General features: G+C 41.9%; 1 protein-coding gene across 10 annotated transcripts in view; it reads right to left on the reverse strand.

Annotated features, from left to right (window-relative positions):
- Positions 1-26,716, reverse strand: part of TBXAS1 (thromboxane A synthase 1) — a 340,570-nt gene that overhangs the window by 218,278 nt on the left and 95,576 nt on the right. For all 10 annotated transcript variants that reach the window (XM_008171140.4, XM_042851580.2, XM_065565466.1 and 7 more), the window contains one exon: positions 1,374-1,426. In XM_008171140.4, the coding sequence (XP_008169362.2) occupies positions 1,374-1,426 (53 nt within the window). The remainder of the gene's footprint in view (positions 1-1,373; positions 1,427-26,716) is intronic.

Raw genomic sequence — 26,716 nt, forward strand, 5'->3', positions numbered from 1 at the left:
GGGTGAAGTAATATCTTTTATTGGACAAATATCTGCTGGTGAGAGAGACAAGATTTCAATCTCCACAGAGTTCTTCATCAGGTCTGGGAAAGGTAATCAGAGCATCACAGCTACATACAAGGTGGAACAGATTGTTAAGCATAAGAAGTTAAAACATGTTGCAAGAAACCATTCATAATGAAGTGGGCAATTGAGACTTCGGCAGTTATAGGACAAAAGGGAATTAGTGAGTTACAGATTGTTGTAATGAGACACAAAACCAGTGTCTCTATTGAGTCCATGCTTTCTTTGTAAGTATTGGTCAGTATTTATATATCAAAGTAATAAGCACATTGGAAATACCAAGGATAGAGAGAACCTGGAAGTCATTATTTCCACTTAGGATAGAAACGAATGGAAGGCAAAGTGCAGCTCTAGCACTATAATAACAATGCAAAACTTGTGCTACCAATGTGGGAGTCAAAGACAAGTGAAATTATTGACTTTAGGGAAGTCCCTGTGTACTGTTCCTGAGGTGTAGTCCCTCCTCAGCACTAGTGAGGGGTTAACTACTGCTGGAGGACAGGGGAAAGAGGTGTGCAATTTTTACTTTTTACTTCATGATATTTTTAAAATGGATAGTTTTGTACAGATATGGAGTGAGAGATTTTAACTCAAATTCACAGTATTTTGCAAACATGATTTTTTTCTTAAATTAAATTAAATTTTGGTGGACATTTCCTTGTCTCACAGTGAAAACTCAAAATCACATAGGTGACGGGCACGTAAACCGAAGCAACTTTACGGGCACTTCCTCCCCTCATCAGTTCAATGTTCACATGAGAGAAGAGATATATTTTCCTTTGTGCTGCTGCTACCAACACCCGTATTTTACCAGGTTGGTAGCTTTGTAAAGGCCTGAGAAAGACTGAGTTCTAGGCAGAATTGTCTGTATGTTCAATGTTAGGACTTGTTTATATGGAGACACTCAAGAAAGGGAAGGTGAATTAACTAAAGGTGTGAAGTCGATGCACATCAGTGTATTAACCTCCATCTGGATGCTTTTATTCAGGAGCAAAGTGGCATTAGTTCACTGTCACTGAGTCCTGGTCTACACTGGGGGGAGGGGAGGGGAATTGATCTAAGTTACGCAACTTCAGCTACGTGAGTAACGTAGCTGAAGTCGACGTACTTAGACCTACTCACCGCGGTGGAGGACAGGAGTCGATGGGAGAGGGCTCGGGGGTCAATTTATCGCGTGTAGACTAGACGCAATAAATCGATCCCCGCTGGATCAATCGCTGCCCGCCGATCCAGTGGGTAGTGTAGACATACCCTAAGTTGCAAACCAACAAGGAAACAAACAGAATAAAGGAAGAGTATTGCTGGCTTACCCACAAACAGGTCCATACTCCGTGATCAGTTTTGTATGGTTTTCCCAAAAGCCCTGAGTAAAGAGAAGGAGAGTTACCACATTATTATCAGAGTAGCAGCCGTGTTAGTCTGTATCCGCAAAAAGAAGAACAGGAGTACTTGTGGCACCTTAGAGACTAACAAATTTATTAGAGCATAAGCTTTCGTGGACTACAGCCCACTTCTTCGGATGCATATAGAAGAAGTGGGCTGTAGTCCACGAAAGCTTATACTCTAATAAATTTGTTAGTCTCTAAGGTGCCACAAGTACTCCTGTTCTTCTTTTTGCACATTATTATCATCAACTCTATATGGCATTACCAGGACATTTGAGATCCTAGAATGCAGGGTTACCAACACTCATGATATCTGGTGTTTTTCTTAAATCCCAGCTCCTGGAGTAATGTTACTATATGAGAAACTCAGCTCTCTTTTAAGAAAAAACACCACCACCACAACTTTCTGGTTCTCCAGGTTGCAGAAAGACACTTGAAAACGTGAGCTCTACAAGCTCCAAATGCAAATACAAGACCAAAGAAAATTTTTAAAAAAAATTTTAAGCCAATCTTACGATTTTGGGGCCTAACTCATAACCTTTGTATGTTTGTGGTTGGAAATGCAGAAAATGGAGAAACTAATAGAGAGTAGGAATATGACTTATTCATTGCACACAAGAGAAATAAAGAAAGCATGAAAAAAAAGTAAAAAACAACAACAACCCACCAATAAAACATTATCTCACAAATAAAAAATCCCTGGTTGGTTTGAGTTTAATGCTAAGTAGTCACTGGGGATAAACAGAAAAATTAAACAGCTTTATTTTAACAGACTTATTTTGAATTTTTACTTTTTGTGTTTCACTCTCATAATTGAGGAAAATTGGTATCCATTTAGATAAAGAAATTTGTCACTATTCTAAATTGCTACCATGTTACATAAATACAATTTGAGTAGCAGGAGGGGAGGTATATAAAGTGCTTCCCCAAATGTGAATAAACAAACATCCCTCCCATGATTAAGACAAAACTACAGTATTCAGAAAATCATACGGTATTGTATTTTCACTTAGATAGGGAAAGTAACTGCAGTATGACCTTGCTGATCTGCATTTCTATAATTCATGGGCTATGTCCATTCTCAGCCAAGATTCACTAGCAAAATGGTGCATTGAGGTCTCAGATGAAGACTTTGCTATTTTACAACATACTATGGAATATTGGCTAGAACAGTATGAAATATCATAAATAATTAAAATTAAACCATAGTCAACATAAATGTATGAAACACATTGTAATGCAGTATCTGTGCTTTTGTTGTTGATTTTTTGCACTGAAATAATTCAAAAAAATCTGGCAGTTGGCAAGGGATCTCCCATTTAATAGAGCAAATTACATATTTTTTTCTACTATAGATAAAATTAAATACAATTCTTTTCTAATAGGGGGTTGTATAGGGTTTTTCGAATTCTTAAAGTGAATCCACTGTTGAACTTTTTATTTTTTTAATCACTGGGTTTTTAACATGTGATTTGTCCCATGGAACTGAGTTACCACCAATTTGGCAATCGTGTGTTTATTTGTGTTCTAATTATATAACAGAAAGATAGAGTAAAAATATCAGCCAGCATAATGACTTTAGATTTTAGAAAACATAATGATGAGAGGAGATGAAATTTTAAAAGGGACAATTTAGGCTGGATGTCAGGAAAATCTTTCTGAGACATGAGATGAGGGAGGTAATATCTTTTATTGGACCAACTTCTGCTGGTGAGAGAGACAAGCTTTCGAGCCACACAGAGCTCTTCTACAGGTCTGGGGAAAGAATTTCCAGCCTTACAGCAAAATGCAAAGTGAAACAGGTGGTTTAGCTTAAGTACTTAGCACATATTGTAAGAGACCATTCAAGGTAGAGTGGCTTGAAAGCTTGTCTCATCACCAGCAGAAGTTGGTCCAATAAAAGAACAGATTTTATTAAGATGATGTTAAAAAAAAAAAGTGAACAGAGTTTGAGCATAGAAGTTTCTGGTTATCAGGGAATAACGTACAGATTATCGAGGGTGCAAAGTTTGGTTTAAGATCAGATGGCATAAGGAATACATAATCTGCAATATCCCCGATTGGGGGTAAAAGGTTGATGGGTCAAAGTACAGGCATTGAGATATGCGGGTATGAAGTTCATAGGGTGGCTATGTTCGGGTGTGGAGTATAATGAGTGGATATGATGAGGAGGATGGATTGACCCTCATTTGGTAAGATTTAATGTTCAGGGAGTTGATGGTTCTAGTTCATATGATCCAACGGAGAAGGTCACTTGGTCCCTTTCTCGTAGTGGGAGAGCGATGTCACTCTGGCTCACAACTCCTGGTACTGTTGGTGGCCGGTGATGTGCTCAATTTTATTACCTCACTCACCTTGTCTCTCTAACATGCTGGGACCAACATGGCTACAACTACACTATGTAGAACAATGGAAGAGATAGGAAAGTCTTTCTGACAGAAAGAGCTCTATTACCCTGTCAACTAGTACTGATTCAGTCTTCACTGGCAGGGCTCCAATAAACACTAAAGCTTATGTCCCCTGGCATAACTCCCAACAAAGGGGTGTGGTGGAAATACCACCTTGTCCTTCCCCTTAAGTGAATCCTGCCTGAAGTGCAGCAAGCCTTGCAGGTGAAGGGAGGTGCATTTGCAATTTCTTTGCACATGTTAAGGTGAATTTGGCCCTATGAGGTATTATTGTAGGGCTGCTCAGGATTGTAACTGCAATAATAGTCTCCACATATACCATGATTGAGCATCTACAAACCATTGAGCAGCTGTTTTACAAAGAAACTGAGGCAGGGAGCTTTAATTGACTTGCCAAATGCCACACACTGTATCAGTGGCAGAGCTAAGATTAGAATTTAGGAGCTCTACCTCCTAGTCATGTACTCAGTGCATTACCTACTGCTATAGCTTTAGAACAATGGGGGGTGATGGAGTGGAGGAAGTGAAATACTATAGTTTTTCAGGAATCAGAAGGAAAATGTAGCATAGACTATGCCATTTTTAATGATACCTAAGTGCATGAGTGTTGACCTTGAAGTTACCACTTTAAATAATGTGTCACAATATCTAATTGTAAAAAAGTGGGCAGCTATGCTGTTCCAAGTTAGAAAAATCACTTCTCCTTTCTCGTTTTCTGAAAGGCTACAGAATGTGACTGATCACAAATACCACCTCAGGAAAAGGTTTTTAAATTGCACTTGGCCTCACAATTAGCTGCCCTCCTACTGATGGGCCATTATCAAAGAGATAACACATGCATGCAAGCTGAAGGATTCCTTTCCTGAGGAAGGCATATTTAGCTAGCAACTGGTACACCATGGAAACAGCAGCTGAAGTGGTTTAACTGCCTGAAACTCAGAAAGCTTTTTCTTTACATGGTTTGTGCCAGCTTCCCCACAGGATGTTTGGATTCTCTCCTTTCTTTGACTGATTGTAAGTTATCAAATGTATCTGTGTACAAAACAACCCATAGGGCCAAATTCTGCTCTCAGACACACACAGGTAGAACTCCTGTTGAAGGAAATGAGAATTACAGCTGTGTCAGGGAGAACAGAATTTGGCCACTAGAAACTACCTTAAGCGATTTCATGTTAAGATTTCAGACTCTGCAGCACATATATCAGGGAAATCAGAAAGGACAATGGGGACTCAAGTCTCCATTTTTAAAAGTGGATTCTCCCTGTCAAGGCTGAATCCCCACTCTGTCACTTTGAGTACAGAAGGTGGGGGCCCGCAAGGATTCTGACACAGAGCAGCAATGCTATAAGCAGGAATGCTGTGTAAGGTTTGAACCAGGTATGAAAAAGTATCTTCCATACCTGGAAGAAATTATTTGGATAGGGAATGTTTAGACACAGTCAGGTTTATTTCTGATTTTGGCTTGTGATCTCCTCTGTGCTAACCCCTAATGCTTTTGTTTGCTTGTAACCTTTAAGCTGAAGCCCCAAGAAAGCTAGTGTGGTTGCTTAATTTTTGGAATTGCTCTTTTAAAATCTAGCAATAGCATAAGTTCCAGATGTATTTTTTTCCTTTTTGTTTTTAATAAAATTTACCTTTTTTAAGAACAGGATTGGATTTTTGATGTCCTAAGAGGTTTGGGAATGTTGTTTTGATTAGCTGGTAGCACAGTTAATTTCCTTTGTTTTCTTTCTCAGCTCTTCCCTGGAGGGGGGGGGGGTGAAAGAGCTTGAGGGTACCCCACAAGGAGGAATTCCCAAGTGTTCATTCCTGGGTCCAAGGAGCTTTTTTACAGTGAACTGGCTGGCTGGGTGTCCACTGAAGGGAGCTACCCCCAACTTCATTTATCACACTCCCAGAGAAGGGTCTCCCAGGATTTCCCCACCACCACTGCCTTCACTAGGTTACTTCTCCGGACTCTCAAAAGACCAGTGTTGCAGAGACCTTCCCCTCCAGTTGAGAATGGACAGAGGCATCTCTGTATGGAGTCACTATATCCAGTGTTTTCAGAAATGGCCACTAGTTTTGTCTCTCTCAATTTTTGGATGCTAAGTATAAGACATTGTGGGCCTGGTCTTCTGAGGTGCTGAGCACCTGCAGTTCTCATAGACTTCAAGTGGAGTCCTGAGGACTCAGCACTTCTAAAAGGTCAAGGTGATTCAAGCTGATCACCAGAAAAATGGAGGCATCAAAATGTGGCCACTCTGGAAAATGTTGGTGCTCTGCAATTTGACAACGGATCATATGACTTGTGAAATTAACTAGGATCCTTGCTGGGATCACAAGAGGCAGGGTAAAATGGTTTTAATGAGAGCACACGCACTGGGATGCAATACAGGTCTGTCATTGCCCACAGCTCAAGAATTTAGTCAACAAAATAATTTTTACATGAAAAGCTTCTTCTAGAACATAGGGTAGCCCAGGGTACTTAAATGAGAACACAAGGGGTATTGGACCATATGGTAATGGAGATGATATGTCACTCAAGCACCATTAAATGAGCAGCATTCTAATTTAAGAATAACAGAGAGCAGATTTATTTTATTACATGTTTATGAAAAGTATCACATTGACAGAACTGGAGACAGCATTCCCCTCACCACAGAACACATGAAGCATGAGCAACAGCAGTACAAGCTTCCTTGCATTGCCCTGTAAAATTGCCTCAACTCTGGCCTGAAATGAACATCTCTGGGGTTTCACGCCCATTCAAATGTTGGCTTGAGAATATCAGTTGTAGTGTTATCTGATGCCAACACCTGTTCATGAGGGACTGGACAGACACCAAGTCTCCTCACCTAGGCCACTGAAAGGTCACCACCAAGAGAGTCTGGATTCAAACCTGTAACCTAGAAGCCAAAGGCTCCATATCCCATTACTAAACCCATGTGCTTTTCGGTCCCCCAGTCATATGTTGTATTTTGTGTCATGATGATATTCTTAACTGGAGCATCACTATTTAAATATCCATATCAAATAAAGACACAAAATCCATATCTATCCACTTACATCAGGTAACAGAAACTAATAGCATGTAGGGCTGGGATTTTTAAAAGGAGCCCAAGGGAACCAGGTACCAATTCCCATTGAAATCCAATAGGTTTTGTGTGCCTACCACCCAAATTATCATATATATTTCAAAAGATGAGCTAGCAACACTTAAATTATAATAAGGCCAGAGCTCACTTTTAAGGAATGACTCCCTGGATGGTTCAATCTCCCCAGTAATAATCATAGAGGAAACACTAGGAGGCCAGCAGACGGCAAGGAAGAGAACCAGAGTGAATTTCTATCCAGCACTATTCTAAACCATGTACACAGTTTGTTTCCTTTGATCATCATTCCTAATAGCTGTCCTTTGTGTGTAATTTGGCTTAATTTATGTGTGTGTCATTTCAGATTTTAAAAAACATATATAAGCCTTCCAAATTTATTAAAAACAGCCTTCCTACCCTTTATAGTTATTAAGAGAGGTTAGTGTTATGCAATTATGTTAATCCTCATTTGTAAAGGCTAATTAACTGAATGCTAATTGAATCTGCATATGAAAATTAGGACAATGTGTTCTCATTATACAATTATAAAAAATTACCTGAACTAAATACCAAGAAAACTGTAAATTATTTTTTACCTTTTTAGATCTTTATAAAAAGTTAAAAGAGAAGGTTTTTTTTTGCCATAATACTATCTATTAACAATGGCCTTTGCTTTGCAAAGAACTGGCTAGACACAACCCTGAGTTGCTTCTACAATCCTTTCATTTTGAAATGACTATTTTCCCCTCTTGGATGTGCTCTCTTTTAACCAACCCTTTATAGACACGACTCCTTTCCCGGGACAGAAGCTGTATTTGTATCTTTCTCTAGAGTCCAAACCAATGCCACCCAATATATGACACGAGAGATTCAGTCAATAGCCAATACCTTGCCCCAAAAGCCCAAACTCATCACCTCTGCAACACAGCATACGCAAGGCTAGAAAGTCAATGGCAGAGCTGGGAACAGGACCCAAGTTTCTGCTTCCCAGCCCTGTGTCTTACAAGGCTATTCTTTCTCCTCCAACTTTCATAGGAACACTGGATACTATACCAGACTGAAGGATCAACAACAGCCCTTCAGCTTTGATGTTCTCCTTTATCTATGGCTATGTCCTATGTCTGAAACTTAAAAGGAAGTCAGAGTCAAAACCCATACATCCAACCAACTGTGCATTATTTTACATCGAGGGAGATTTCTTTATGACCCCTGTGTTCAGCATGAGATTCAATTACCCTTATCTTAATATGCATGACCACAAATGTAATTAGTCATAAAATTATCCAGACCTTTTACAAAAATTCAGCTCACTGATTTCCTGCAGTGGCGAATTCTCCAGGCAGACTACACTGTGTGTACTTTTATTTGTTTGGAAGTTAACTGCCATTAACTTAGATCTTGTTCTTATCTGATATGTGGTTGTAACTGCAATTTCACTGTTTATTACTTATATCTGTGGTTCCCAAATTTGTTAGTACTGCAACTCCCTGACAAATATTTTAAAACATGGTGGCTCCCCACAACCAAATACTGGGTTTTTTGGGTGGGGTTTTGTTTTGTTTTAACCAACTCAGCACCCTAGACTCAAGAGCACTGGAGTTGGGACAGTTTTACAATTTTATTCAACTGTATCGTTTGTTTAAATATATATTCTGATCTAATCTGCGTGTTTAAAACTATAATTTGAAAATATGGATTTTTTGGCATGTTCAGACATAGCTGAAGTATGATTTTAGTGAGAAGAATGGGCCTACTTCAAATTGCACAGTGGCACAGTGTTTGGTTAAATTTCTGACTGATTTATGTCTGGCACTTTCTCCAAGTTTAAATTTGTATGTTTAGTTTTCACAGAAATCCTTGTTCAAAACCCAGATTTACAGAGATCACTGGACGCAAACGGAAGCAGCACTTCCATAGCTTCATCATGGAGTTCCTCATACTCTCTCCTTTAACAGAAACTCAGAACTCTTGGTTTGTGAGATTTGAAAATTTGGTCTTCAGTACGTGATCACCTGACAATTCTAAGATTTTTTTTGAGCCAAGATACTTAAGTTTGGAACGGAGACAAGTATTACAAAAAACAGATTTTTAATCCAATCGGTATCATCTTCTTCAGCCGCACATTTGCTACCTGTAGGCTGAGCACTTGGTAAAAATTGTTCCATTATGCAGAGGCATCTTTTTCTCCTTCAGCCCCCTTCCCCTAGGAAATCTCTCAGCTGAAAGCCACTTGCTGGAGTGGAGGGCAAAGCCAGGCTCCCAGTGCCAGGAGCAGCAGTAGCATAAAACACAGACCCACAGATAAAATGCAGGGGATTTTTAAGCCTACTTTAACAGTATCTTAATTAGGGAAAGAACCCAAAAACATTAGTACTGGTTAATTTTTATCCCCCAGACACTCGTGGCTCTCCCATGAACCCTTCATGGCTCACAGTTTGGGAAGCACTGATCTAGATAACACTCAAAGATCTCCTAGGTGCTTGATTCTTTCTTTCTTTATTTATTTAGATTTATAAAAATTGTATTCCCAAAAAACAAACCTATCCTCATCTCTAGGTTCTTTTGCCAAAAACAGAAGTCCTAGCATACCGTACGACTGCAAGTCTGTGTGGAGGACCACATCAGGGGCCTTACAGACTCACTGCAGATTGTATACTGTGACTTCCGATGCTCTTGTAAAAAGCCAAAGTGGAAACAATAGAAAAAGGAATGACTGATCAGTTTTCACTATACCCAACGTAATCCTAACAATGTCAGTTAAATCTCATCTAACTCTTCTCCTTTCTGACATACAGTCTCTCCTCGGATGCAAATTCCACTATATCATTAACCATCTTCATTTTTATATCAGCTATATCTTTAAGGTGTGGCAAGAAAACAGTAAATAGTCCCATATAGGAGGGCACTTGTGTGACAGAAGGCCATTACAATAGATGTTCTCCATTGTGTGCTGAATGCCCCTCAGATAAATTAACAGAGGCATTCAGAGCATACTGCTAATGGTGAGTAAATGTTGTTAATTCTCTTTGTTGGTCTCTTTTCAGGGAAGTGGAATCACATTTTTATAATACCACCTTACTCTTATATATCACTTTACACCTATAGATCTCAAAACAATTTAAAAAGGAGGTCAGTATCGATATCCCCATTTTACAGATTAAATTGAGGCACAGACAGAGGAAGCTAATTGCCCAATGTCACTCAGCAGGCCCGTGGCAAAGCCAGCACTAGAACCCAGGTATTCTGAGTCCCAGTCCAGTGTTCTACCCACTAGGACACACAGTCTCCTTTAACAGCCATTGGATATTCTGACTAAAATGCAAACTTCTTAATGGTATTATAGAGATAGACAGGCATAAATGATGGCTAAATCATCATTCCAAAAGCAATCTTAGCACAATATGATCCCATGCTGCAAACAGACTGCTGCTCAGGAAAGAAAGCCGACTCCTTTCCTAACTATGGAGGATTCATAGGTGCTGTACAAATGCAGCAAATGTAGACCAATAGGTTTGATGTTGGCTAGGTGCAGCCTTAAAAGTCCTGAGACTGAATTCCAAATAGTTGTCAAAAACGGACTTCTTGGCCTTCTAATCTTTCCTATTAGCACGGGGAGGACTGGAAAAGGGCTTCCTGTCTTGCTGTTATTATTGCTAATAGCAATTAGAGATTCCACTTTAGCTCAGGTAGTAGATTTCTCTGCTTTTTGATCCAGGGTCCTCCCCTCCCCAGTCTGGATCTCAGCAACAGTGGATTCCTTTCAGACTAAAAAAAGACAAAATAATACTGTGCAATGGGATTGTTGGCATACTGCAAAGGGACCTCAATGCAATCACTAGAGAGAGACTACAAGGCTCTGTACAATAACTGGGGCCATGTGTACATATCTTACCTCTTCAATAACATAATTAGAACTAGGACTCTAGTGCTATTCACATTTTTTCTTACCATGCAAACCTTTGGATAGGGTATGGGCTCATTTAACCCTATACGCCAGTGTTTCTCAAACTGGGGTCGCCGCTTGTGTTTGGAAAGCCCCTGGCAGGCTGGGCCAGTTTGTTTACCTGCCCCATCCGCAGGTCCGGCCGATCGTGGCTCCCATTGGCCGCGGTTCGCCGCTGCAGGCCAATGGGAGCTGCTGGAAGTGGCGCAGGCCGAGGGACTTACTGGCCATCGCTTCCAGCAGCTCCCATTGGCCTGGAGCAGCGAACCGCGGCCAGTGGGAACCGCGATTAGCCGGACCTGTGGACAGGGCAGGTAAACAAACTGGCCCGGCCTGCCAAGGGCTTTCCCTACACAAGCAGCGACCCCAGTTTGAGAAACACTGCTATACGCGAACTAGCACTAGGCCTGGTCTTTACTTGGATGGAAGGCCCCAAAAGAAAACTCAAGCACTGCAGGAAGTGGTGTTACTTATTTAGTAGGGGGTAGTCTCTGGGACTCATTTGAAGCAATTCCCCAGCATTTTGCTAGAAAATGCTGTGTTGGTGAAACAGGAGACTTAAAATCAAAGCCACTCTATTACCTGTGGTCACTGAAAAGCCCACGTCCAAGACTGTGGAACAAATTCCCACAGAAACTTAAGATCATTACAAATCTCACCATCTTCCGCTCCAAGTGCAAGGGGCACTTCTTTGACCTCATCTTCTCTAGCACACACATAGTGCATTCGCTTAGGCCTTGTCTAGACTACACAATTTTGTCGACAAAGGTGTGGAGGTGTACACACTGAAATGCTCTTCCTGACGAGTCAGGACCTCTTTTCCACTCTGGAGAGGTCTAGCCAGTCCCAGCAATCTGGCTCTGCCATGCAGGGTGCAGGACGCAGGAGAGGGGAGCTCCTGTAAGTGCTCATTTTGCTTTGATACTGCACGGTGACAGGAGATTGATGTATTTTGTTATATGGCAGAGGAGGGATAAGGAACAGAAATTAACAACAGAGTCTGTCCATCTACGCAATGGGGCCACAGCAGAAAAGTTTGTTAATGTACATGGGGATGTCTCTGGAATCCTCCATAGAACTCTCTAGGAAGCTTTCCTGCAAGTATTCTGCAATCCTCTGCCAAAGGTTCCTTAGCAGAGCTGCCTTGTTTCTCCCCTCGCTGTAGGAAACTTTATCAGGCCACCCAGCAATTATCTCTGCAGGGACCAGAGGGGCACACAGATGAACAGCATATGGAGCTGGTCTGAAGCCACATGCATGCAGAAGATGCATCCCTGCATTCTGGGTTAACATTAGGAGTGAGATATTGGGTTCGATTACCCTAGCCTGTGGAAAAGGGTACCAATATTCAGAATAGGCTCCCTAGCCGCTTATAGTAACCCCTTTCACAAATCAGCCTTTGTCCCTTCTTGCCCTTTCCCCCTTACCCATCCCCTCTCCTCAGTGAACTCCCCATAATTGGGACTCGCGGTGACCTGTGTGCTAGCCAAGGAATAGTGAGAAAAAGATGTGTGTAACTTTTGTGATTCACAGCTGAGAGCACATTCACAATACTGTTCATTGTTTCTTTGTCTTCCGCAGATGTGCCCTTGAGAACACACTCCTCCACACCAGTGGAGCGCCTCCATCAGATAAGGCAGTGACCCTGGAGTAAGGAGGATATGTTTCACAAAGTGTTGCAGTCAACAGATGCAGCACAGAACAAAACAAGAGCATGGAGGGAGACCATAAATGAAAGACTGAAGCTGGATAGCTAGGAAAGGACATCGGGGCAGGAGCGGATGATAAAGCTCCACATATGTTGAAGTCCTCATTAGCCTGCAATCAGAGCAAATCCATGCCCTACTCCCTTTCCAGCCACTACAGAACTCCAATCCATGCCCTCCCCAAAATCCTCCACTGCATTAATCACTTGTTCCTGGTCCCTCACAGTGCCCCAGGCACTCCACGCCTGGGGACTGGTTTTCCAATGAAAACTGGAATTACACCCAGCTGTGAGAGCCCTTACCGCAAGGCTGTTCCTTATTTTCATGTCCCCTGTTTGTCCAAAATATTATGTTTTATCCTGTTATTAAAAATGAGCTTTTGAAATAAAATGAGTCTTTACTTGTGACATACATACATACATCGCTCAGAGCTAACATTGAAACACATTGGCTGTATGTAGGAATATTTGCTCCTTGCAATTAATGCTCAAGAAGCAATCACTCCAGGGGTAATTCATGGTAGCAAGTAAACATTGCCTGGCCGAATGCATGACATACCGACAAATTATTGGGAATCATTGTCAAAATGCTCCTTCAAAGCCTCCCTGATCTGAATAGCCCCCCGCTGTGCCCCTCTAATTGCCCTTGTATCTGGCTGCTCAAAATCAGCAGCCAGCCAATCAGCCTCAGTGGCCCACCCTAGGGAAACTTTTCCCCCTTTGATGCATAAATATTATGCAGAGTACAGCAGGCTGCAATGACTATCGGAATATTTTCCTCACTGAAGGCTAACCGGCCAAAAAGACAGCATCAGCAACCTTTTAATTGGCCAAAGGCACATTCAACGTTCAGTCAGCACCTGCTGACCCTGCTGTTGAAGCATTCCTTGCTGCTGTCTAGGTTCCCGGTGTAAGGTTGCATGAGCCACAGAAGCAAGGGGTATGCGGGGTCTCCAAGGATCACTTTGCACATCCCCATTGGAATCTTCTGGTCTAGAAAGAAAGTCCCAGTGTGCGGCTTTCTATCGAGTTCAGTGTTCTGAAAGATGTGTGCATCATGCACCTTCCCTGACCACCTGCACTGATGTCAGTGAAATGGTCGAGGTGATCCACCAGCACCTGCAAGACCATGGAGAAGTAGCCCTTTCAGTTTACGTACTCCAAAACAAGATGGTTGGGGACCAAAATTGGGATATGCGTTCCATCTATCACACCACCACAGTTAGGGAATCCCATCGCCTCAAAGCCATCAATTTTTTCCTGTACATTACCGAGAGTCACAGTTCTTTGTAACAGGAGGCGATTAATGGCCCTGCACACTTACATCACCGCAACCCCCACGGTAGATTTTCCAACTCCAAACTGATTAATCACTGACCAGTAGCAGTCCGGAGTTGCCAGCTTCCACACAGAGATCGCCAGTCACTTTTTCACAGTGAGGGCAGCTCTCATTCTGGTGTCCTTGCACCGCAGTGCAGGGGTGAACTCCACACACAGTTCCAAGAAGGTGGCTTAGCAAATCCGTAAGTTCTGCAGCCACTGCTCGTCATCCCGTACGTGCATCACGATGCAATTCCACCACTCAGTGCTTGTTTTCCAAGCCCAGTACTGACAGTCTACTGTGGCAAGGTGGCCCGTGAATGAAAACAGCAAGCTTGAATTATTTGTTTCCATTGCAGACAGCAGGGCAGGCATCACTGATTCATTCTCTGTTTCGCAGCTCATGAAATACTGCAGGACCAGCTGTGTTGTGTTCACAACGCTCATCACCACTCTGGTCAGCAGTTCAGGATCCATGCTGTCAGATAGAGATGGCAGGCACACAGTTTATAAGGGCTGTTGAAAAACAGCATGAAACAAAGTAGGAAGCCCATGGAATGATGGGACAGAAAGAACTGGTATGATGCATGATGCACCAAGATCCGTTCCCAGAGCTCTCAGCGGCAGAGGGTGGTGAGTTGTACAGTGGGATAGCTACCCATGACGCAATGCTCTCTCTGTCAATGTAAGAGCAATAACTGTGGACGCACTCAACTGAAACAAGGAGCACTGCGTGGAAGTGCTCCACCAATGTTATTAAATCGACTTATGATCGTCGACAAAACTTAAGTCAACTTAACTCTGTAGTGTAGACATGGCCTTAATAAATAACCCTCCTGCCCAAAAAAACAAAATACTACCCTGCAGACACAAGTCTTCCATTGGCAAGAGACTGAGAGAAAACAAACCACACATGACAGATGTTAGTCATATTGCTTAACCCGCTACTGGAAGCTGATCATATACTACAGTGATGTGAGTGTGGTATAAGAACCTGTGTAGAATAGAATAGATATGTCACTTTTTGCAACAAAAGAGTGTTGGTCACTATCCTGGCCAAACTTCGACTGGTTAATTACACTTTTCCAGCTATGAAAAAAAAATCCCCTGTAGTTTCAGTGGGATAAGTTACTCTTCATGTTCTGCCCTGAACTGCAAGGCAGTGTATAAAGGCTGCTATTTTCCCCTCTGCAGGTGGCTGATATGATCCATATATATAAAAAAAACATAGTCATGTATAAATTAAGACATTTGTGCCAAAATTTTAACTCACTAACTAGGGGTTGGAGAAAGAAAATGCTGAATTATACTCTGACAGGTCTAATGGAACAGTTACAGTATCCCAATTACCACACTGACATTTGAGCAGGATCAAGAGAGAGTTGATAAGCACTGCCAGAAAGAGTTGGAAAAGCATAGTGAGACTCGGAAGAAGGCCACTGAGGTAGAAGACAACTGCTGCTCTGAAGAGACAGGGTACAGCGCGAGGGGGACACCCTGACATCAGCACCTCCCTGACCCTCTGCACAGCAAGCAGAAGGGTCCCGGGAGCAGCTGCAGGAGCAACATGGCTGCAAAGCAGTGTGGTGAGGGGCACCTCAACACATGCTGCTGGATGTGCATGTTCTGCTAATCAATTGTACGGTACTTGAGTCTCTCCTGGGCAGCCGCCCAGCTTAGAAGGAACAAAGCCTGTGACTCCATGTTAAGGCTGTGCCTGAGGAGTTTATACTTGATAATTGGTTAGTGAAATCTAAGTATAGAGCTCACAACCAATTTTGGGTTCATGCCCTGCTTCCTAACATTCTGGCCTGAGGTGGGGACTCGTGCTCTTGAGTCACTGCAGGCAGTGTTACACTCCTCTACATTTGAATGAGCCAAATTCCTCCTCCACGCTGTCTTGGTGCCCATGGAGGGTGGGGGCAGTGGGAGGTCATTGAGAGCACAGGAGACACAGACTTCCTGCTCTCAATTTTGGTGTCTGGCCCTATCTCAACCCACAGCAGCCGTTATAGGAAAAGGCTGGCTTTGATCCTGTAGCCATGGGATGGTGGGAGCACGCCCAGTCACTCTGTGGGAATAGTGCATGCACAGTCCAGTCATACCTATAAGGTGTGAGGGGATGCAACACACTCAGTCGCTCTGTGGGGATGGCACTTGAGCTATTTGGTCACCACTAGGAGCTGTGAGAGACTTACGTGAGCATGCTCAGAGTGGCACAGAATCTTTGGAGATTTTAGCTGCTAAAATTGAAGAAGTTTCTACTGAGCATGTGCAAACCATGATTTTTATAACTTGAACAAATTTTAATAGATTTCCCTGGGAACAGCAAAAGGCACATCCCTGATACAACCCACCCCCCTTCTCCAAAGCATGAAAGAGGTCTAGTGTATTTCAAAGAAAAGATCGCCAAAAGTTTTAACATGGGCGAAACAACATATTTTCTCTGTTCTCATTCTCAGAAACAGCTGACCATTTTGGCTCATAGTTTCCAAAAAAAAAAAAAAAAATCAGTCTGAGGCAGACACCTAGCGTGGGCAATTTCTATCCAAACAGTTTAAGTTTGGCAAAATAATAAGCAACTGAAAACAGGGTCTTATTATGGGAAGTGCTGAGCAACCTCAATAATAGGTGGTGATATCTCCCTACAATACACTAAATATGCAAATCTTATTTGAGACTTTAGACTGGTGCATAAATGAATAAAAATAGGAAATTTGATCTGAAAACAATCTGATTCTATTCTTTCAAACCTTAAGCACACTCAGTGTCTAGACAGAGTGAGCGTGTAGGCTGCATGGCAAAGGGCATGAGACTGGGCTCTGTTATTTTAGAGATGGGTTCTATTCTCAGCTCTGGCAGAAGAGACCTTTTGCAAGCTTTCAGTTATCTCATCTGTGAAACAGATGAATGATATAGCCAACCCTCACAGGCTGCAGTACGAGACCTTGGCACAAGGGCTGGGATCAGAAACATTAACAGCAGTCAGTAGAAGAGATGGGCCTGGAACTTGTGCTCTCTGGCTTGTAGCTTAGCGAACCTTCCTCTAGACTACAGAACACTGTATGGAGGGAGTCGCTCTGTCTGTCTCTATGATTTTGCTTCCCCAAGATCATGTGACAAATTGAATACCAAAAGACTGCCTGCTGCAGGGGCCAAAAAGCACTGCACTTTTTTTGCAATTTTTTTTAACATTAGCAGTATGAAACCCTGGAAATATGCATTTCTTACAGAGTGGTAGGCATGAGAAGTTCAAATTAGGAATTCTGTATCCAGGAGTAGGAGGAAATAATATGATCCCATGCCAAGAAATTCTGGATAACTAACAACAACAGGGCCTAAACCACTCTAATAGTGTAAATTTCCATTCCTAGCCTGAATTGTTGAGCAGAAAAAAGGGGGAACAACACAGTTGAGCCGAGAATGGGTCAGATCCTGGCAGAGCAAAGAAATCATAAAGCTGGCCTACCTGGGAAGTTGAGGATTCTGCCAACATAAGGGACTCTCCAGTTGGTGTAAATCTAGCTCTGCCCCACCCTCTCTCTAAGCCCCAACCCTGCATAAGGGGTACGTCAGGGGGAGAGGAAGGGGACATGGCTGGAGGGTTGTTGCACTTGTGATCCATTACTAGCAGATATAATTTAGGTTAGTGGTTCTCTACCTTTCCAGATTATTGTGCCCCTTGTAGGAGTCTGATTTGTCTTGCATTCCCCCATGTTTCACCTCACTTAAAAACTACTTGTTTACAAAATCAGACATAAAAATACAAAAGTGTCACGGCACACTACTACTGAAAAATGTCTTATTTTCTCATTTTACCATATAACTATAATAAATCAATTGGAATATTATTATTGTGCTTACATTTCAGTGTACAGTATATAGAGCAGTATAAATAAGTCATTGTCTGTATGAAATTTTAGTTTGTACTGACTTCATTAGTGCTTTTTATGTAGCCTGTTGTAAAACTAGGGAAATATCTAGATGAGTTGATGTACCCTCTGGAAGACTTCTGCGTACCTCAAGGGGTACAGGTACCCCTGGTTGAGAACCACTGATTTAGGGCACCCGTGAGGCTCCTTTAACTTCTCCTTGGGGTGGGATGAATTGGTCCATGGCAATCCTAGAAACCGGAGAACCCTGCTCCTCAGTACTGGTCACAGCTCAGAGGATTGGGCCAACATTTCCTCTTTTAGTTCAAGATCAAAATAAGAAGACTGATCCTTATGTTATTGCCTTAAGTAAAATCTGAAGCAAGTGCAAGATGAAGAGGGGCAGACAATCTTCCACCCCTTGTAAAAATTAGAAAAATATATATAATTTGTAAATTAATCACTTAACATCCCATAGTTGATCAGATCATCCAGAATGCAGCCAAATTTCTCAGGTCTCCGCTGAAATAAGAGAAGTTAGATCTACAGGAAAATAGGTTGGATCCAGAAAAAAACTGCCTTGAAACATTTGTTTTGAAGCACCTTCGCCCCCCAAATTCCTATCTTTGTGGTTTTCACCTTCCATAACAGATCAATTTGACATTTATTTTGTGCTAGATGCTGCTAAAATCTCTTCATGCCTTCGAAAGAAAGGAGCAGGAGAAATAATGTTTATCTCCCTCTTTTTACAGTAGCATTGTCAAGAGGGGAAAACAAAACAAACAATTGCTAATCTGTACTCTTGACCATTTAAAAATGATCCCAAAATAGTCTGCTAAATTGTTTCACCCGGAGCAAAATTACTCATAGATGTAATGCATGCACACAAAAACACAAAAACACAAAATTACTCATAGATGTAATGCATGCACACAAAAACAGCATCTATTGATGCGGTGCTGCTGGTGACTGCAATCAAGGAATCAGCGTTATTATATTACACATTGCGAAAAGACCACAAAGCTGTAATTATTCTTTGAGATTTCAACAAAGCACAGTTATTAAGCTAACATTATCCCAATATTGTTGCAATGGAGATAATATAATCAATATATTTCCTGGATTGATTTTTTTTACAAAAAATATATTACTAGCACATTTCACAATGTACCAAGATTTAGACAAATGCATTAACTGATTTTAGTTTATGATCAGCAAAGTCTTGAGGCAATAGATTGCAATCCATCTCATGCCTATTATTGTATCAAGACCCTAAATGTCAAACTCTTTGCTGCAAAAGCAAGCTTTCCTTGTTGAAAGTGAAGAGAAATTGTAATCATTCTTCTAAGGAGGACGGGGACAGGCTTTTGAGAAGGATTTGACTCTGTTATTCACATTTTTCTGATACTTTTAAGACAAACAGCAACATAATAACCAAACTGATTGAGGGAGAGGTGGTGGGGTATTAGGTTTGTATTTGAACTCTTCATTTTTTGTTTGTTTATTCCAGTGGAGATGCTTTGGGTATTCATGTTTGCAATATACACACACTCCCTGCAACAATAGGAGAGAGTGAAAGGCAGGCAAGTCTTGTGATTAAAGCTGTGAACTGGAATATCTGATATATGGGTTCAGTTCTCAGTTGTGCCACAGATATTCTGTGTCAGTTTGGGCATGTCATTTACTATTGGATCTTGTGTCCACTAAAGTCAATGGGAGCTTTGCCACTGATTTCAATAGACTCAGGATCAGAACCTTAAATCTTTTGTGCCTCAGTTTCCCCATCTGTAAAATGGAGATAATGCTTCCTTTCTACAACCCTGTGTCTGTCTTGTCTATTTTGTAAGATACTGGGGGCAGAAACTATGATATCGTGTGTTTGTACAATGCCTAGCACAATAGGGCTCCAATTTTGGTTAGGCCTTTAGGTGCTTCTGTATTAACAAACAACATCAGATTCAAATTCTGGCATTGTTGTTTCAGTCCTTCATCCCCCGTCAGGAAGACTCCAGGCTATTTACTGTGCAAAGTCTCTTGGGGGAGCCTTAGGGTCCTTGCTCACAGAATTTTCCCTTCCACAGTAGTGTGCTGTGATTGGCTGCCGTCCTCCCAATCCCAGAGGTGGCTGCATTCGATTGATGATGTTTGTATTTGAGCCAGAATTTTCAAATGTGGGTGCCTGAAGTTAGGCGACTAAATCAGCGGCTTGATTTTCAAGGGGGCCAAAAATCAAGAGCACCTGTTAACTTCAATGGAATCTGCAGGTGCTCAGTACCTCTGAAAAGCAGGCCACAAGCTTAGGTGCCTAAATATGGATTTACCTGCGTAGGGTTAGGCACCAATATTTTGGCCACAGTTTGTAAAGCACTTTATATAAAAATTATTATTCATTCCACCCCTCTTCCCCCAAAGGCCTCCCATTGGGCAGTGCATGTCTCTTTGCTGGAGGAGATCCATCAAGAATGATCCATCAGGGATTTAAAATGTTGCCTGCACAACAGATCCAGCCCTTTTGGCCCAAGGGGTGAGTGACGGAGTTAAGAAGTCAAACTCTCATCTGCAGCACACAGTAGTTGTGCTGACACTACTGTGCACCCCCACAGGGTCCTAGAGCCCAAGCTCCAGCCTGAACTTGGAAGTCTACACAGCAATTAAACAGCCCAGCAGCCCAAGCCCTGCGAGCCCGAGTCATCTTGCACAGGCCAGCCAGGGGTGTTTCTTTGCTGTGTTGACATCCCCTGAGAGATTAGAGGCTCATTTGTGCCACTGAGGGACAGCCCAGGGGCTCACTGCCCCTGGAGGAACCCAGTCAAATTCTACCTGAGTGAAGCAGTACTCCGCCCTGAACTCCTCACCATGCAGGGGGAGCATACTGGCTGCTATACCTCTTTGGGCAGTGCAGCTTACACCTGCCACTACACCCAGACCACTCTGCAAGCTGCTGCAAAGGGGGAGAGGAACCATGGCCTTGCCTTCTCACCTCCCACATTGGGAGTAGCCCCTATAGTTCCCTAAGCACAAAGACTGCAATTGTTTATAGTCCTTATGTGGGTCACACAAGAGTTGGCAAAGGTTTTTGTGCATTCACTCCACTGCACACCCCATGGGCTGGTCACTTAGCAATTTGCCCATAGCCACAAGGAAATCTGGAGCAGAGACAGTAATAGAACCTAAGCTTGCACCCTTGTGCTGTAACCACAACATAATCTTTGCAGTCACAGTTACGATGCTATGGAGACAGGGTAGTAGGGGCTGAAAGCACTTCAGAGAACAGAGCCAACATCCAGCGTAAAGGCTGACAAGGGACTTTAGTGCTACAGGAATTTAAATAAATAGGGGGAAGAGAAAATTAAAGGGGAAATCTAAAAAGCATACTTTATATAGGAACCTTGCACCAAACCAACTATATCCTAACTAGAGCTATGTATTCTGGCTGTGTAGGAACCCAAAGATCTCAGTGTTTTCTTCTTTTACCTAAGGAAGCCATTATAATTCAAGGTTTGGTCTTCTCACAGTACGTCCTCCATTCTGGAAATGAAATAGCATTAGACAGTGAGATATTGTATTTTGAGGCCTCCTAGATGGCTCTGTGGGGCATTAAAAATAAGGAAGTAAAAATGTAAACACAAATATAAATACAAGACACTGCGTACCCCCTAATTCTATCTGACATGAACTCTACAAGGCTCTTTATTAAAATGGTGATCTCCAATATAAGGTCACTTACTGGGAAATAGGCTACAGTTAACTCCATCATGAACAACTTTTCCCTCCTTTTAGTTATGAAGAGTCCTTTCCAATGTACTTTTTCTATAATGCACATCAAGTCTAAGGATGTCTACAAATCTGGGAAACAGCGGAAAGATAGCCTGGTCACCCTTTGTTGCTTTGTCTTTAATTTGTTCAATATTCTGGTATATTTTCTGACCTTATCAGGTGTGTTCATCCTTTTCCAAGTGGTAAACCTTGTGAACACTAGTAGATGAATCACCAGCTTATCGGTCATTTCCCATTATATCCTGTTCAGTCAGGGGCCTTGTCAAGCACCAAGGGGCCCTTTGGCAGGTCACAACCTGTCCTGGCCTTAATTCAATGAAACACTGCTCCTTTCCTTGCAAGCAATGTATATTGGATAATAGTAAATGTGCCCTGAATCCATCAAAACTTTGGGACTCCCCTCTAACCTTTTATTCTGCCTGCTTCCTCCCCGCACTCCCCACGGACTCTTCCTCCCAGTCCCCATCTTCTGGGAAGACCTTTTCTCCTTTCTTTCAATGGAGTCTTTAATCTTCCCTTCCCCAGTCCCACAAACCCTGCTAGACAGTTCATTGCTGCCATCAGGATTCTCACGCCATCAAGCCCAGATCTCAGGTACACAAGGATCCTGCCTTCATCTTACCTAAAAAAATGTTTTCACTTTTGGCTATTGCACAAATTGACTAAAAACCACCAAATATAGTGTGTAAGAAGCAGAGCTGGTCAAAAAATGGGAAAGATGATTCTGAGGGGAAAAAATCTAATTATTTCCATTTTGCAGGATTCAATATGGAACAATTTTGTAATGTGTTTGGTGGATTTTTTTTTTCCAAATTTTCAAATGCTCACTTACCTCCTTTTTCTGTTTCTCTTCCCCACCCTCTTTTTGTCACTGAGTGCAACAGAACGAATAATATACAGTGGCGGGGGGGGAGGGGCGGGAGGTTGTTTTATTTTGTTTCCTTTCTCCAATCTAACTTTTCAAAACTACTTCATCTTGGAAAGTTGCACAGTGACAAAGTTACAGTGTTTCATTTTTTCTTTAGCAATCCTGTAACTTTTCCAAAGTTGAGGAAGTTTTGAAAAGTTGCTCAGTGGAAAAAGGAAAAATGGAATAAAACCAAAAGCAAAATGTCTGAGGGAAAATCCCTAGATGATATCATTAATTCTATTGCATTCAGTGATGAAAAAAGAGAAGAAACAAATCAGAAGTTTAAAAAAAAATGGTTTTCAAAAACCAAACCAAAATGAAAATTCCAGTTGCAATAAAAAATTGTTTTGATTTTGTTTAGAAATTTTCCATTGAAAAATTGACAATTTTTTAAAAACAGCATTTTCCCCAAAAAATAAATTGCTTTTGATTAAACCCTGGTTTTGGCTGAAAAATTTCAAATCAGCTCCATTAAAATGAAGTCTTCACCTACAAAAGCCCACCAGCACTTGGAATTACTGTTTTTTGACTGAGGATTTAAAGTAGTATTTTTATTATTAATTATTATTATTATTTTCATACAAGTCAGATAAGTCAGTCCTTTCTTATCCTTCTGTTTGTCTAGTTAAGTTTCACTTTTGCTGCAAAAAGTATAAATAAAAATATTGGTGTCCCACACAGGTGCAATTGCAGCTTTACTCCTATGCAATTTATGCAGCTATATAGAACCCTACATCACATCACACGCCCAGAATACTATCCTTAATACCTCATCATCCGTTGTCCCATCTGACTCAGCAAGCCATGGCAAAGATTCAGTTCCCCACCTGCATTACCCAGATGCTCCCCTGGTGGAAAATTGCACTTTGTGTCCACTTCCTGGTTCATATGGAGTGAGTCATGGAGGCCAAGCAGCCTCATAAACTGGTGTTCCTGTGATGGCTAACAAGATCTGAGGTGTGTAGTAGGCTGAAGGCAAATGAGGATGGAATGTCAAGGATATGAGGGTACATGATTGGAGATGGAGCTGTATAGAGCCCTCCATTTGTTATTTAGCATAAGGACCTGCAAAACCGGGACCAGCTAGCTGAGAGACATCCAACCTATACACAGCTGCACTTTACTGCTTTTCATTATCACTCACTCTCCAATCCTTCATGGCCAAGCTGATGACAGTAGCCCAGCCTTTTATTTTAAGAAATGGCTCATACTGTAAACATTTTTGATGGAGCTAGGGTTACGCAGCACTTCTAACAAAACCCTAATGAAAATAAATTGTTAGGTATTTACCATATGCTGAAGAGCATATGGCTAATGCATTTAGACACTGCTAATAAAGTTAAGACTCAGCTAAATATGCTGGCTCATGGATAATGCCTGTTTGTCAGCAACATTCTGGGTTGTCTATAATTCCAGCACTATAACTGATACCTGGCCATTATTATAAGTAGTTGTATTCATTTGGATGGGGAGTTCTATGCATTCTAATAAAGGGGGGGAAACGGTGTCTGGACTCACAAAATTCTAACTTTAAAGGTGGAGGGAATGAATGTAACTTCATTTATATCAATGGATATGCACCTATTTAATATAACAGTGATTCTTTTATGTTCTAAGTTGAGAATCTAAGAAACTTTCCTTGGCCAATAGACATTCTCCCCAGGCCAATAACTCACCAACATGACTACAGCATATATTTAACAGATTGCCATTGTTCTATTCAGATTATTTCTCCCTTCTTAAGTGTATGTGTACAAGGTGTTAGATTCACAGCCATGGATTCTGAAGTCCTTTATTCATTACATTATCGTGTCATTCTTCAAATGAGACATGGTACGAAGGTGCTGACTCCTTATGGTCACCAGAGCAGAGGAGCTGTTAACCCTGGAGTTCAGGCTAAAGTGTAATTTGGGTGGTTACACTTTGCCTACCTACAGCCCCCTAAAATTACACTTGGATATACTTCACTTGCTGACGTAAACTGTTGTTTAGTGTTGCTGTAAATAACAGCTGCATTTCAGTGGTATGTGAAGTAACTCCTATGTACAGGATAGCCTTTGTAAAAAGCAACAAAGAGTCCTGTGGCACCTTATAAACATCTGTTAGTCCGTAACAGGGGTCGGCAACCTTTCAGAAGTGGTGTGCCGAGTCTTCATTTATTCACTCTAATTTAAGGTTTCGCGTGCCAGTAATACATTTTAATGTTTTTAGAAGGTCTCTTTCTATAAGTCTATAATATATAACTAAACTATTGTTGTATGTAAAGTAAATAAGGTTTTTAAAATGTTTAAGAAGCTTCATTTAAAATTAAATTAAAATGCAGAGCCCCCCGGACCAGTGGCCAGGACCCGGGCAGTGTGAGTGCCACTGAAAAACAGCTCGCCATAGGTTGCCTACCCCTGGTCTATAAGGTGCCACAGGACTCTTTGTCACTTTTTACAGATCCAGACTAACACGGCTACCACTCTGATACAGGATAGCCTTTGTGATTCTTTGGGATGAAAGCGGCTATGTAAATGTAAGGTATTCTTAGAAAAGTTATAACTAAGGCTACATTTATGTCATGGAGGTCATGGAAGTCACAGAATTCGGGACTTCCAGAGACCTCCCTGACATTCTCTGCTTCAGCCACAGGGGCTGCAGGACTCTGGAGCTGCTAGCCAGTGGGGCCCTGGCAGGGTTCTAACAACAGGCGACAAGGGGCCCCCTACAAGGTTCCAGCGACAGGTGACAGACTCCTGAGGGGGCCCTTCTCAGGGTTCCAGTGACGGGCGGCAGCCTGTGGGGAGGGTGGGGGGGGCGGATGCCTCATGTGGGCAGCTGTGGGTGTCCCATTTTCTCTTTGGGAAATATGGTCACCCTGCAGCTCCCAGCCGCCGTGGGCGGAGGGGACTCCCTCTGCAGTTTCCAGCTGCTGTGGGCAGAGAGGGAACCCCACAGCTCCCAGCCCCCATGGGGAAACCATGGAGCCACAGCAGCAAAAGTCACAGAGGTCACGGCTTCCGTGAATTTTTGTTTATTGCCCATGACCTGTCCGTGACTTTTACTATAAATAATCATGACAAAATCTTAGCCTTAGTTATAGCACATGGCAACCTCCCATACATCACTGCCCCAGTAATGTATCTCAACCACAGTACCCATCAATACAGGGTAGATCAATCTCCACATCTGTGAAATCTTTAACCTCTTTGATGAAACTGCTAACAACAGAGCCAGTTGTGATGGAAACTTTGTGTGACGCATACCTCTTTCCAATGGAAATTGGATGGAGATAATCATTTTAAATAAGCCACCAAACAGCTGTTGAACAGAATGATTTTTGGCTACTTCTGATCTAGACTGGATTGGAACTGGTAAAATATTGTTTATTGCTATTATTATTACTAATGTAATAGTCTTCACTTGTATGTCACCTTTTATCAGAGGATCATAACTTGTTTTACAAACACAAGATGGGAGACCTGGGTTCTATTCCTGCTCTGCCATTGGCCTAAAATGGGTGAGCTTGATCAACTCACCTCACCTCTCTGAGCTTCAGTTTCCCCATCTGTAACATGGGGATAATGATACTGATTTCCGCCTTAGAAAAGTGTTTTGAGTTCTACAAAGAGCAAGGTCTTATTATTATTAGAGAATTCTCACCACACTCCCATAAGTAAGTGTTAATATATTATATCAGTTATACAGATGGGTAAACCAAGGCACAGAATAGGTAAACCTATGATTCTCAAAACCACCAAGGGGTCTGGGATACCCAGTTCCCATTAGTTTTATTGGAAACTGAAAATCTCAGCCTAGGTGACTTGCCCTAAATTAAACAGGGAGTTAATGGCAAAGCTGGGAGTACAGAGTCCCTATTCTCATTCATCAGTGTTACCACTTAACAAGCTTCTTCCTTCCATTGTAGAGGTGAAGTCCTCCATATCCTATTAGCAGTCCCCTGAGGCACCACTCCCCACAGCATTTAATAAGACAAGCTTCTATAGTTACACAAAACCAGCTTGCCAATAAGAGCAGCTAAGGAAAGCATTACACAGCTCACCAGCAAAACTGTGACCACTTTTACATAGCTGTTCTCTGGCGCCAAAGGGAGACCCCATCCAGTCGTTTTTGACAGGGGGTTATTTCTAGGCTGAAAAAACAAGTGTGTTTTTAGCTCAGGTTAGCTAACATGGGTTAAAATAGCAGGGAAGATAAGACAACTCAGCTTTGAACTTGGGTTAGCAGCTCAAGTTAAAGTTTATAGGAGAGCCTAG

Source organism: Chrysemys picta, chromosome 1, assembly GCF_011386835.1.
Source record: "Chrysemys picta bellii isolate R12L10 chromosome 1, ASM1138683v2, whole genome shotgun sequence".
Taxonomy (NCBI): domain Eukaryota; kingdom Metazoa; phylum Chordata; order Testudines; family Emydidae; genus Chrysemys; species Chrysemys picta.